The 14,365-nt window shown below is 39.4% G+C and overlaps 1 protein-coding gene across 1 annotated transcript in view; it reads left to right on the plus strand.

The window, feature by feature from the left end:
- LOC136029156 (bromodomain adjacent to zinc finger domain protein 1A-like) overlaps positions 1 to 14,365 on the plus strand; it is a 103,329-nt gene that overhangs the window by 59,606 nt on the left and 29,358 nt on the right. Inside the window, exons 12-13 of the mRNA XM_065707250.1 lie at positions 4,526 to 4,799; positions 7,198 to 8,192. Coding sequence (XP_065563322.1) covers positions 4,526 to 4,799; positions 7,198 to 8,192 — 1,269 coding nt within the window. The remainder of the gene's footprint in view (positions 1 to 4,525; positions 4,800 to 7,197; positions 8,193 to 14,365) is intronic.

The raw sequence follows: 14,365 nt of genomic DNA on the forward strand, positions 1-14,365 counted from the left end.
TTCGATTAAATTAATGTTACACACTATGAATTTGTGCCTAGGCGGCCAACGAGGCAAGTTTACATTTATAAAAGTTTTAGGGACAATCCGACAGTAAATTGAAAATAGACTTTTCGTATGACGTCGTAATCGTAATTGGCTCTATACGTAATCGGCTTTATTGGCTAAGCTTTTTATTTACTCAATATGTAAGCCATTCAAACAGCTTCAATCTAGTATTTTTGTCATATTTGTTGGTGCCTTTTTAAGCCAGATCGATTATTCTGAAGGAAAGACGTCTGAAAATTCGTAATCTTGTCTGAGGTGGGATACCCCTCCTGTACTCCTAAAAATGGGAGTTGGTGCTTATGCATACAGCTTTGGTAAACTGCATGCTGTTTACTTTTTACTATTAAGTACGTACCAGTTGGCTACATCAAATACTCAATCAAGAAGCCAATTAAGTTCAGATAATCAGTGTGCATTTTGATTTAAAATTTCTGCCTATGGCTGTTTCCTTCGCGTGGTTTACATTTTAAATATGGTGATGGCATCTGTCCTGTATTTCGCACTGTTTGTGTACCACTGCCACCGTTAGGCAGCGCTATTCCCTTCCATTAATTTGTAGGTTTTCTGGAGGTAGAAAATTGAAATTTTACTTTTTTTTTATTACCATTTAAAAAACAAGACTTGGATGACAAAAATGTGTCATTTTTTAAAAAATGTGTCATTTTTTTAAAATGTGTCATTTTTTTGAAAAATGTGTCATTTTCTATTGAAAAATGTGTCATTTTCGGCGATTGTCTCATCATTTTGACTGAATGTGTCATTGTGTCACGCAACATCAAATTGTGTCATTTTGACACAAAATGTATCAATTTGGCAGTCCAGTCTGTCTGTCTGTCCTGGTTTTGCTACTTCAGACACTTCCAGGCAAGTTAGGACGATGAAACTTGGCAGGCGTATCAGGGACCGGACTAGATTAAATTAGAAATAGTCGTATAAATTAGAAATAGTCGGGGGGGGGGGGTAATTCTGAAAAATTAGAAAAAATGAGGTATTTTTAATTTACGAAGGAGTGATCGGATCTTAATGAAATTTAAAGTTTGGAAGGATATCGTGTCTCAGAGCTCTTATTTTAAATCTCGACTGGATCCGTTGACATTGGGGGAATAGAGGGGGAACCTAAAATCTTGGAAAACGCTTAGAGTGGAGGGATTGGGATGAAACTTGGTGGAAAAAAGAAGCACAAGTGCTAGATACGTGATTGACATAACCAGAACGGATCCGCTCTCTTTGGTGGAGTTTGGAGGGGGAGGGGTTAATTCTGAACAAATTAGAAAAATGAGGTATTTTTAACTTACGAAGGAGTGATAGGATCTTAATGAAATCTGGACTTTGGAAGGATATCGTGTCTCAGATATCTGATTTTAAATCCCGACTGGATCCGATGACATGGATCCGACTGGATCAGGATCGGGATGAAACTTGGTGGTAAGAATAAGCACAAGTCCTAGATACGTGATTGACATAACCAAGACGGATTTGCTCTCTTTGGGGGAGTGGGGGGGTTAATTCTGAAAAATTAGAAAAATGAGGTATTTTCAACTTACGAAGGAGTGATTGAATCTTAATGAAATTTAATGTTTGGAAAGATATCATGTCTCAGAGCCCTTATATTAAATCTTGACCTTATCCGGTGAAGGGGAAGTTGGGGGGGGACCTAAAATCTTGGAAAATGCTCAGAGTGGAGGGATCGGGACGAAATTTGGTGAGAAAATAAGCACAAGTCCTAGATACGGGATTGTCATAACCGGAACGGATCTGCTCTCTTTGGGGGAGTTGGGGGGAGGAGGTTAATTCTAAAAAATTTAGAAAAAATGAGGTATCTTTAACTTGCTAAAGAGTGATCGTATCTTAATGAAATCTCATATTTAGAAGGATCTCGATACTCAGATGTCTTATTTTTTATCCTGACCGGGTCCAGTATCATTAGGGGGGGGGCGGAAATCTTGGAAAACGCTTAAAGCGGAGAGATCAGGATGAGACTTAGTGGAAAGAATAAGCACAAGTCCAAGATAGGTGAATGAAATAACCGGACTGTATCCGCTCTCTTTGGTGGAGTTGGGGGGCGGGGGGTAATTCGGAAAAATTAGAAAAAAGAGGTATTTGTAACTAACGAACGGGTGATCAGATCTTAATGAAATGTGATATCTAGAAGGATCTTGGGCTTTAAAACTCTCATTTTAAATCCCGACCAGATCCGGTGACATTGAAGGGAGTTGGAGGGGGAAGCCGGAACTCTTGGAAAACATGAAATCGAGGTAGGCTATCTTACGAATGGGTGATCGGATCTCAATGAAACTTGATATTTAGAAGAATCTTATGTCTCAGATGGTCCATTTTAAATTTTAATTGGATTCGGGGACATAGAGGGCTGGAGGGGGGAAACAGAAATCTTGGAAACCGGAAATCTTGGAAAACGTTTAGAGTGGAGATATCGGGATGAAACTTGATGGGAAGAATAAGCACAAGTTATATATACGAGATTGACATAATTGGTACGGATCTGTTCTCTTTGGGGAGCTGGGGGTTGTTAATTTGGAAAAATTGAAGTATTTTTAACTTAAGAACGGGTGACTGGATCTTAATGAAACTTGATATTTAGAAGGAACTCATATCTCAGAGCTCTTATTTCAAATCCCGACAAGATATGTTGATATTGGGGGAGCTGGAGGGGGAAACCAGAAATCTTGGAAAATGCTTAAAAATGTCGTAGATACGTGACTGACGTAACCGGACTGGATCCGCTCCCTTTGGGGGGAGTTAGGTGGTGGGATTCAGTGTTTTGGTGAGTTTGGTGCTTCTGGACGTGCTAGGACGATGAAAATTGGTAGGCGTGTCCGGGAGCTGTACAAATTGACTTGGTAAAGTCGTTTTCCCCGATTCGAACATCTGGGGGGCTGAAGGGAGAGGAAAAATTAGAAAAATTGAGGTATTTTTAACTTATGAGTGGGTGATCGGATCTTAATGAATTTTGATATTTAGAAGGACCTCGTGACTCAGAGATCTTATTTTAAATCCCGACCAGCATTAAGTCTCTGATTTTCCTTCTAAAGCAACCTATTGATTCTTTGAATTTTGCTAGAGCTCATACCATATGAGCTCTCGGCTCTTCCGAACTCGTCACAAGTGCCATGTGAGCTCTTGTTCTTAGTTCAAAGAGTGTTCCTTTATTCTACCATATGCAGAACTCTATAGGAAACTTAAATCCGGGTCGTTATTTTACATGGTTTTTGTGCTTCTCACGGAAATGTAGAATAAAATAGAATAGTACTTTATTAACAAGCAAACTCTCACAGCATAAAAAACTGCCGAACTTGTTGCTGTCTGTCAGCTAGCGTACATTTTATATATATATATATATATATATATATATATATATATATATATATATATATATATATATATATATATATATATATATATATATATATATATATATATATACATAAGCACAAAAGTACAATATATAAACATAGCTTACAGCAATGGGCCCAACTGGCTTGTCAAATAAAAATGAGTACAATGAATAAGATGAATAAAAATCAGTACATAAGTAAAAAGTAAGTAACATAAGTAAAACGAATAAAAATGAGTATATGAATAGAATAATGTCAATAGAATGTCAGATTAAAATGGAACATTAAAACTAACATATTAACAATATAAATGATACATTAACATGGTGCATTACAAATTTCATTTATTTATGATTTCAACAAACGCTGGTAGAAAGCTCTTTCTGTAGCGCTCAGTTCTTGCATTAATATGATTTAAAACTGGATTTTTTGTGCTTTTGATCGAGGTAAACAGGGCTTTGGAGGGCAATAATGGGCTGGGAGTATACATTGAAAGTGTGGGTTACAACGCAGATTATTTCCGAAATTGGTACAAAGAGAACACTTCGGGCTGCCAAGGTAGGGAGGTGGGATTCCTTGAGAAAGAAAATGTAAGGCACCTTGCCCTGACCGTAAATGATTCTCAGAGCTCTCTTCTGGATAATTTCTAGTCTATCGGACTGATCCAAGGTAAGACCGAAATGCCACACCGGGCAAGGATACTCAAGCTGTGGACGGATAAAAGAAGTATAAAGGCGGAGGATACGTGCTTTTGGGGACGAAAATTTAGCAAATAGCTTAAAGAGAGACAGAGAGACAGACAGAGATGTAACAATAAATGTAAAATGACAGAGATGTAAAATGTAACAATAATCTCTGTTTAAGATTGGATTTATAATGTTTCGTAATTAAAATGGTTTTTGTTTATAATTATAATAAACAAGCAAGTTTGTACTGAGCGTATTTATTATTACAGCACGAATGTCTACCTTCTCTCCCTGAGGTGTGGGCCAAACCAAATCCTAGCGTTCATGTCTGCGCCCAAGTATAGGAAAACAAGAGTTTTTTTTTTGTTCAATAATCTTGTTTAATACTTATCTTAATGCTAAAGCTTTTAAATTTGACCGACTTATTGCTTATAACAGGAATTGCCCATGCCCAATCCAGTTCGATGTCGTGTCCCGAATGCTCTCTTTGGCGATTTTCTAATGATTTTGGAATTTCTGCAAGCATTTGCTGAGGAAGTAGATCTGAAAGACGATTTCACTCAAGGAGTAGATTTTGACTTGCTCGAAAGGGCTGTTGCCGAAAAGGAAATCCTAGGACCCTTCAATGATTTGATTCAGGTGCTTCTTCGCGCTATTTTCAGTCTTCAAGAGCAAGAGAATGAGGAAATTAAAGAAGATGGTGCTGGAAATGGTAAGAATTTTGTGTGTCAGCTATGGTAATTTAGTTATGATAAACAGTTAAGATTTTTTTTTTTTTTTTTAGGAATCCATTAAGATATTGATATTTTTCCCTCTATATGCTCTATCGTGGTCTCCCAAACGCAGAGAACATTTTCTTCACTTTTTTTTTTTTAGAAAATAATATATTGTTCAACTGATTACTCGAGGTAAAAAGGGAAAAAGAAATCAATTAAACATTTAATTTCTTTTTAAGTTCACTTCAATATTTCAAGAGAAACAGTGAAAAAAATTAATGTTTTTAATGCATATTTTTTTTAAGTTTAGATTCAATATAGCTGTTAATGTAAATTTCATACTAATACATGTTTCATAACATCTATTGAGATAATGCCTTTAAAAAAAGGAATACTGCTGACTGGTAGGAAGAGTGGCGAAAATACATCCCAGAACTTCACGGAAGGGTAGTTCCGTCGAGTAGTTTGAAGCTTTTGAGCCCTGGAGTACTTGCCTGGAGGATCAAAAACTACTTTTACCAACCTTAAAAAGATTTAATAATCCATTTAAATGACGAAGTCTTTTCAAAAGAAAGTGAAGAATGACGTTTCAACTTAGACGATCTAAAACTATACTTTGGATGCTAAGATCCCCTGAAATGTTGTAACAAGTATAGCATTGTGCACTCTCAGGCTCTATTTTCCCTTGCGTCTTCAGGTGTTAATCCTTCCGTACTAAGTTTATTGTCTTCTTGGTATTCAAAGTCTAAAATTCAAGTTACCTGGAATGGCCGAATATCTGACCCGGTAAAAATTAATATGGGAGTTCGGCAAGGTGCCGTATTGTCTCCTAGTATATTTAAATGCGTGCTTGCATCGTGCCTGCGTCCCCTTAGAAGTTCTGTTTTTTACGGTAATACTGGTTTGTCTTCTATTGCATATGCAGATGACGTTCTTCTTGTTGCCCGGACTCCCCGTGGATTGCTTTCTAATTTTACTATATTAACCAATGAACTATCTAAGATTGGACTGTCAGTTAATGCGTCTAAATGCGAGTTTATTTGTTTTAATAGCCCTTATGCGGTCGCTCCATTCGTTACTGGGACTGCAGTTCTACCATGTTCTTCTTTAGTTAGTTGGCTTGGTCTGTGTTTCGGCCCAACACTTTCCGCTACCTGTTCATCCCTAGTGAATCAAGCCGTGAAAAACCTACGCGTCGCTTACGGAAAAATATCCCCAAACAAAAGCCGTTACAACCGTAACGGTTTGTGTATGATTTACAACGCTTATTGCGCCCCTGTGCTTTTGTTTTTATCAGGCATGGCTCATCTGTTTCGTAAGAAAGATCGACATTCTCTACGTACGGCTTATTTCAGATATTGCAAATTCCTCCTCCGGCTTCCTAGATGGCACCGAAACAAAAAAATAATTGCTCGATTTGGTTTAGTAGATGTGCCTTCTCGGATTCGGTCTTCAAGTGATGATTTATGTAAAAAGACTGTCAACTTTATTCACGTTTATGACCCTCTGCAGCCTTTTTTCCATATAGATACTGGTTGATTAGTCCATATTGTCTTTTGTTAGTTTGAATTTTGTTTTTCTTCGCTGTTTATCGTATTTGTTTTTGTTTATTTATTTATAATACTCCGTACTTTGTGTTTTTTTTTACTTTACGAGTAATAAAGTTCATTCATTCATTCATTCATGTATAGCATATGGGACACAATCACGGAGCAACACTATTGAATCCTTGAAACTTCTAAAGGCGCTATGGAAAGCCTTCCACTAATCTTCACCAAATTTAATCGAGATATAACTAGCCTTTCTAACGGATGCAAATCACAACAATGTACTCCTTCCTTCACATTAGTCTTATCGAATTGGGACCCCGTATCATAGCTGTTTGGTTTGGCCAAGTTTGATTAGGAACCGTTTGGTTGACTTTTACTGTTAAGGTATTAGGGACTCTCTTTCCCCGTCCCTTTGTTTTTAGACATACGTTGGAATAGGCCCTGATTCTCAAAAGAAGATTCTCATACCAGTCGTAAAATGAAAGAGGTGCAAAACACCATTAATTGAGAACACCCATTTTATAATGTAAAAAGCTGTAGAAGGCCAATAACTGCGATATTTCTTTTTTTTTATGTATGGTTTAAGCATGCACTAATACTGTGTGGAGTATTAATAATGATTTTTCTTTTTCCTCACTAGTTTTGTATGTAAAATATAAGCCTGAAGATGATTTTCGATGCAAAAATATAAAGAAATCTATGCAAAGTGAGGCAAAACATAATTTATTTAGAATTGCATCGGCTTGGATCCATGAAAATGTTATAATGTAAAGGTGCTGCATGGAATATATGCAGCGCCAATCTTTCAATATCGTTTCTTATTAACGTTTTCTTCTTTTCCCAGGAGATACAGTTGAATCCCGATCTACTAAGTTGACTTATGGCTTGTCATTGCAACACCTGAATATGGATGCTTTGACTCTTACAGAAATGCTTCGGCTACACATTTTGCAATCAGGTAGCAAGACAGGTGAGTCCAATGCGAAATGGCGTTTCCAGCAAAGAGGTGGATATATAAGTGAGGATGACCCTGGATATGATTTTAAACGTGAGGAACCTCAAATCCTTCAAAGACTTGCAACTCATACTGTCTTTGAATTGTCTATGGGTGATAAACTGAAAGTCTTAAAGTGTTTGATGTTGCAGATATTGACGTATGCTGCAACAAGGGATGAACTTGAAGATAGATTTAATCAGTTGCATAGTTCTAGAAATGAGGTTAGAAATTTGCAAGCTGCTGAGAAGAAAAGACAGAGAGAGGTTGCGACTGAGAGAGCAAATCAGATTGAAGAAGATAAGAAAAAAGATCCACCACTAACGGCTGAAGCGATTGAAGCCAAAAAATCAAACTGGGACAAAGAGGATTTGATGGAAAAAGAGAACTTTAATAAATCTTTGGCCAAGCTAAAGGGCCAAATAGAAAAGCTAGAGCTAACTACAAATCTTGAACCACTAGGAAGAGACCGAGCTTATCGTCGATTTTGGACATTCTCATCTTTACCTGGACTTTTTGTAGAACATGACGATGAATTTGTGGGACCTTGTTCGTCTGAACCAACTCCCTATAATCCGGATGTTGATAAAAGCACTGAAGAAGCTATCCAAAAAGTTGTCGAAAAACCAACAGAAGAAAACGCACTGAGACAAGTGGTACCAGTCAAAAAGGAAAACGACATTAGACAGTATTTTATCAAAAAGGGGACAACAAAAGAAGAGGAACCTGCTGCAAAAGCTGATACAACTACTATTGAAGATGATATTCAAGCCATTAAAGACAGTGTCAAAGAAAGACACTTAAATGACAATAATGGAGAAGAAGAGAGAAAAACAGAAGTCAAAGTAAGTAGTTTATTATATATACTCTTCGCGAAAAGTCTTAGGGTCCAAATTGCTGTAGAAGCCCTTTAATCAATTTCATTTTAATCTTCTGGACGTGGGCAGTTTTTCATTATGGAAAAACAAACTAAAAACGAGAAGTCGCGGATTTTTTTTTGTCTGAGAATTATAACCGTGAATTAAATAATCAGCAACGTATCTTCTATTTTGTCTCTGGTTTTTGTTCTGCAAGTTTCAATTTGGTACCGGAATGCTCATTCTTTTGTCTTTTTTTTTTATTTCTTCGTTGCGTCCCTTTCTACCTTTGGAATATGAGCCAGGAAATATATAAACGTAGACACTTGATGAAATTTCCATGGGAGCTCTTTCAGACTATGTCAAGAAGAGATATAATTTTTTCTTATTTTACTTTGCAAGCCCAGAAAAGAGTAAATGTGTGAAATGAAAAAAAAAAAAAAAACAAGAAAAAAAAAACAAGCATCTTTGATCTTACTGCTTATTTATTCAAAACAATAATGAGAACGCAAGAATCCGGCAGATGTGGGGAAAAAGAAAGAGACAAAAAAAACTGAGTAAATAATGAAAATTTTGAGTTTGTGTATGGAAGTGACTTTCAATAGAAGGTGTTTAAAACAAGTTTATGCTCAGGAATTGAAAACAATTTATAAGGCGACTCCCAAGAATACGGTGCTCATATTAAATCAAATAATCTTTAAAATCGTGAGTGATACATTCAAGATATGTAAGATGCAATAATATTAACACTAGTTGTTGTAAAGCTGTAAAACGAAAGGTTTCTTACCAATTATCATTTAGGTTTATTTAATATATTATGATGTTTTCTAAATTATTTGGAGTCAATTACTCTTCTCCTTTCCCTCCTCCAAATGACGCCTTTGGTAAGAAAAAGTTATTGAGGGAATGGGCAGTTTAATTACATTTTCACTAATTTAGTCCTTCAACACATTTACACTTGTAAATATATTTAAAATAGCTTGAAAAGTATATTGACGCCTTCTTAATAAAATAAATAAGACGGCATGAAAGCCGTATGGTATTACAAAAATATTGTCACGCTGTGTGTCAAGCATCCAGTTTTACTGTAGTTCTTACTCTAAATTTTCCTATTTTTTCATTGATTTTAATTTTATTTATATTTTGTTTAAGGTTGCTTTCTATGCCTAAAATGTAGTTTTTTTTTCTTTTTTGAGAATCCTCGTGTTTATGTCAGGCTTTTCCCTGTCTGTCCACACTTATTCTTGTGATCTAGTTTTCTCAACAGTTAGGAATTTAGAAATAGTTAAATAAACAAAATAAAATGATTCAAATAAATGAATGGTCGATTTATTGCAGACTTAATCCAAGTGATGAAAAATTATAAACATGGAATAAGGTCCGTTTCCAATGTTATCCTTAGAAGAAGAAGGAATCTTCTTCTTAAATTTCACCATCGATTTGAATTGGAAGTTGACATTTGTAAAGTAGTTCTTTGATAAAGCACTTCGGTTTTGGTCTTTTTTATATGTCTGTATTTCACAGATTTCGGCTTATTGAGAGAAAGTGGCAAGTGTGTAACCACCCTTAGTTTTTACAAAAAGAGGAAAAATCATTTTAATTGAGGTTAGTGTTGTCTTTGGTCTAAGGACCGTGAACGGCTTTGCTCAGGTGAGCGTCAACCTTAAGCAAGACGGATAAATATGACATAATGTATTCTTGTCTGAAACCAAAAAAGAATAGATTTTGCTTATCCTCGAGGTAGGAGGCTGCTTATCCAGAGCAATTCGAAATCTTGCCTTCATATACCACCAATTTTTTTTTATAGAAAATTTAATTTTGACGTATGCTGCTCTAAAAATATCCAGTGGTTGACAAAATAATTGTTAAGCGTAGACTTAATTGACTTAATGCTACTGCCGAAATGCTTCCAGCGTCGAGAGTGATGCTGCATGGTGCCTCCATTTAGACCGGTCTCTTGCAAGGATGTGGACGTCCTCCTGAATATTTGCCATGGCTAAGAAGGCACCTGTCGTGTCCTTCCATCTGGTTGGGGGACGACCTCTTGGGCGTTTCCCGCCGTGCAGCACGGGATCAAAGTCGAAAATCGTTCGTGCGAAAGTGTCGGGGGGCATGCGAAGGAGATGTCCGTACCAGCGTAGTGTTGGTTGGGCGAGTTGGACTGAGAAGGGCGTTTGAGCAGTTAACGCCAGGAGGTTCTCGTTGCTAACAAAATCGTACCAGCGTAGTCCTTCAATGCGGCGAAAATGTTTTGTTTGGGCTATATTTACGGTGCTAAGCACAGACTGAGTGGCTGGCCAGGTTTCGGCTCCGTAAAGAAGCACGGATCCCACCGAAGCATTGTATATGCGCATCTTGGTCCTACGGCTGATAGAAGGTTTCCTCCAAAGGGCACTTAGTCTTCCCACTGCTGCTGAGACTTTGGCGATTCGGTGCATTAGATCTTTGAAGATTGATCCATCATTTGAGAGGATAGAGCCAAGGTATGTAAATTCCTCAACATTCTCAGCTGGTTTGTCACCGACGATTAGGACTGGCAGGGGACGCGGTGAGTCACGGGGCTCAACAAACATCACTTTTGTCTTCTGCCAATTAATCGAAAGCCCTATCTTTAAGGCTTCATCAGCAAGGATCTGTAGGGCTTCTGTGAGCTTCGACGGTGAATCGGAGACAAGAGCAAGGTCATCGGCATAGTCAGCGTCTGAAAGTACTCTATCACCGTAATGCAACCCAAACTGGAGGCGATGACAGAATTAAATAGCTCTGGAGCAGCAGCACAGTCCTGACGGACTCCAGTATTGATTTCAAAAGATGAGCTGCGTCTGCCATTGACTTGCATGCAGCTGTCAGCCCCTTCGTGGAGCCGCTCGAAAAGGTTGCAGTACTTCGCTGGTAGTCCCGTTGTTTTCAGTATGAGCCAGAGTGATTGCCGGTCGACAGAACAGACAAACAGTCGAGACAGAGAACAGTCGACAGACAAAGGCAACATATGCTTTTTGTTGAAATTCTCGAGTCTTTTCTATCAGCTGCCGCATTGTGAATATTTGCTCCACGGTGGACCTTCCTGGCATGAAGCCAGCCTGTTGGATTCTTCGTTGGCTTCTGAGGAAAGTGGTACAGCGGTCCAGGAGGGTCATAACGAAGAGCTTCCCTGGCACAGAGAGGAGTGTGATGCCACGATAGTTGGAGCAGATTCTTCGACTGCCTTTCCGTTTTCAGAGAGGCAGAATGATGCCCGCTTGCCAGTCTCTTGGAATCCATTCTGTACGACATACTATGGAGAATAGTGATTGTAGCCAAAGAAGGGTCGCTGCCCCACCATGTTTCAGCAGTTCTGCAGGGATACCACAGACTGCTGGGGCTCGGCTGTTTTTCATCCGTTTCAGAGATTTCAGGATTTCTATAGAGGTGAAAGGGTGTTGCACACTTTCACACGGGCCTCAGGGGTGCTGGATGTAACTTGAAGAAGGTCAGGGTTAGGCTGGCTAACACAGTCCAGATTGAGAAGTGAAGAGAAGTGATCCTTCCAGGCAGACAGTTGAGCGCTCTCGCCAGTGAGAATATTTCTATCATTAGATGTGATAGGGCCTAGGGAGGATGGCTTTCCATCTGTAAGATCCCGAAGGTGTTTGTATAGAGCGCATGTGTCACCCTTTCTGGCGGCCTCCTCAAGATCGGCGGCCTTTTTGTCTGTGTACAGCTTTCTGTCTCTGTGGAGGAATTTATTTCTTATGCCGTTTAGACGTCTGTAGGTAACCATGTCCTTTGCTAGTCGTGCTTTGCGACGCTGTTCAATAACATCTAGAGTTTCCTGTGATATCCAGGACTTTTTTCTGGGCTTCAGACGACCGATAGTACTTTCAGCCGAAAGCAATACGCCGTCCTTGAATAGTTGCCATGTTTCTTCAGATTCTGAAATTCAGATTTGACCAAGACAGTCGAACGGTTTGAGATGGAGACAGCGTAGATCTGGTGCGTGTTGGAGTTTGCGAGGTTGTTCAGATCTAATTTGGGGGGACGGTGATCACTTTTCTGGGCTTTCAGGCGTAGTCTAAGGTTAGAGACGACAAGCTTGTGGTAGGTGTTTCCCAATTCTGCACTTCTGTAAGTTCGGAAATCAGTTATAGAGGAACGCCAGCGTCGGGACACGATTATGTAATCTAACATCTTTCTTGTTCGTACGTCATTGCTATACCAGGTATATTTGTGAACATCTTTCCTTTGAAAAGGGGTGTTGGTGATCACGAGATCGTGCATGTTGCACAGCTGAAGGAGCCTTAGCCCATTGTCGTTCAAGCAGTCTGGTGTTGCAGGTACTAGAACATTGTTCCAAACGCCGTCTGTATCTCTGACACTGCCGTTGAAGTCGCCAAGAAAGATTAAAACATCATGAGGGGATACTTTTGCTAGGATGCTAGCCAGCTGGGCGTAAAAACGATTTTTAATCTCATCTAAGGCTTGGTTTGCTGGGGCGTAGCAGACAATGATGGTCCATTTTTCCTGTTTGTGCTGGATTTACACTCTTAGTATCCTCTCTGATATTTGCTCGTAAGAAAGGAGGCACCTCCTGGTCCGAGAATCTAGCACAAGTGTGACTATTAATTTTGGTTCTCTGGTCACTCGACCAGATTAGGTGATAGCCTTCATCAATGCCTTTAGAGTTGTTTCCTATAAGCGGGCTTAAGTTACGCCTGCTACAGCCACACCAAAACGCTTGAGTTCTAGCGCAAGCATTGACTTCGCTCCAGAGAAGTTAAGGGTCAGAATGTTCCAGGTGGCCAGGCGAAGACCACCTTGGTCAATAAGGTTCAAACGATGGTCAGATTTCGGTCCGGGGACATGCTGAGGTCTTGAAGGGTAAAAAGGAGATCGATCATCCGAGGCAATAACATCACTATTCGTTGCAATTAGGTTCGGGTGGAGGGTCGCAAGCCCAACCGACCCTAGGCCTGGGACATGCTTAGCTAGAGGAGTCTAACTATTGAGTGGTCAAGGTCACCCAAGGTCTGCTTCATTCTGGACGAGCTCCACCCACACGTAGGCTAGCAAAAAAGAAATCAAGTGTAGGCTAACAAAAAAAGAAATCAGATAATAACTATGTATAGAAACCAGCAAAGTCTTGATCTGCAGAAGCAAACTGAACCAGAAGCCTCGTTTGTAGCCCCCCCGCCTCTCCCACTGTCAGCTTTTTAGAACAAAGGTAGGCATATTTTATCTTGTCTGATTATGGATAACACACGAATTTTAAATCTGTATTCTCAGATCATAAAGTAGGCAAGAGGTCTGTCACACGATTTTCAATATGTTTTGCTAGAAGCATAATGCTGGCACATGACCCTTCCTATTAAAATGTTCCCCTGTCCCTCCTACTGCAAATCGTTGCAGCTGAATCAATTCTACGACTTGTGACTGCACTTACGACTTACGTCACTTACGACTTCTATCTGAAAAAAATAGACGTCTGGCACTTTTTATTATTTTTTTTTTTACCGGACGAATACAAGGATTTCCAATGAGCATTATCGGATGCATATAGTGGGTATTTAGCCCTTGCAACTCCTCTCGTTGTCACTGTGAAATTTTTGCAAAAAAACATGTTGGTTTTTTGTATCTTGCTTGAACTGAATGCTTGAGGTGAATGGAGTTTGTCCGGAATGAGGCAGACTCTGTCTGCTGACCACGTGCCTCTGGATATGGGGCTTCTCCCCTAACTAAACACTCCGATCAGGACGGCTGCAACCTCATTTGGCGGGTGGAGCCCACCCTGGGAATCTCAGTACCTAGGTTTAACCTAGCTCTAATCAGATTCCAGGCCTAGGGTCGGTTGGGCTAGCGACCCTCCACCCGAAAATTAAGTGCTACGAAAAGTGACAATGTAGCCTCGGACCCGGATTCCTTTTTAAGATCTCGACCATCGCGCGTCAATGGACATGCTGACGACGTCAGAAAGACTGACAGACTAAACCTTATGGACCGAAGGGGGCTACGAATAGCCACCTAGAATGTCTTGACTTTGAATGCACCTGCGTCAAAGAACCTACTCTCTGAAGAACTTCGCAAGAATAAAGTGTCAATTGCAGGTCTTACAGAAACACGTCTTACCAGAAGCGGAGAAGAGCGAATGGGTAACAGTGACTCATTGCTCTGGTCTGGAGGAAGCT

The sequence above is a fragment of the Artemia franciscana genome, chromosome 7 (assembly GCF_032884065.1).
Source record: "Artemia franciscana chromosome 7, ASM3288406v1, whole genome shotgun sequence".
Taxonomy (NCBI): Eukaryota; Metazoa; Arthropoda; class Branchiopoda; order Anostraca; family Artemiidae; genus Artemia; species Artemia franciscana.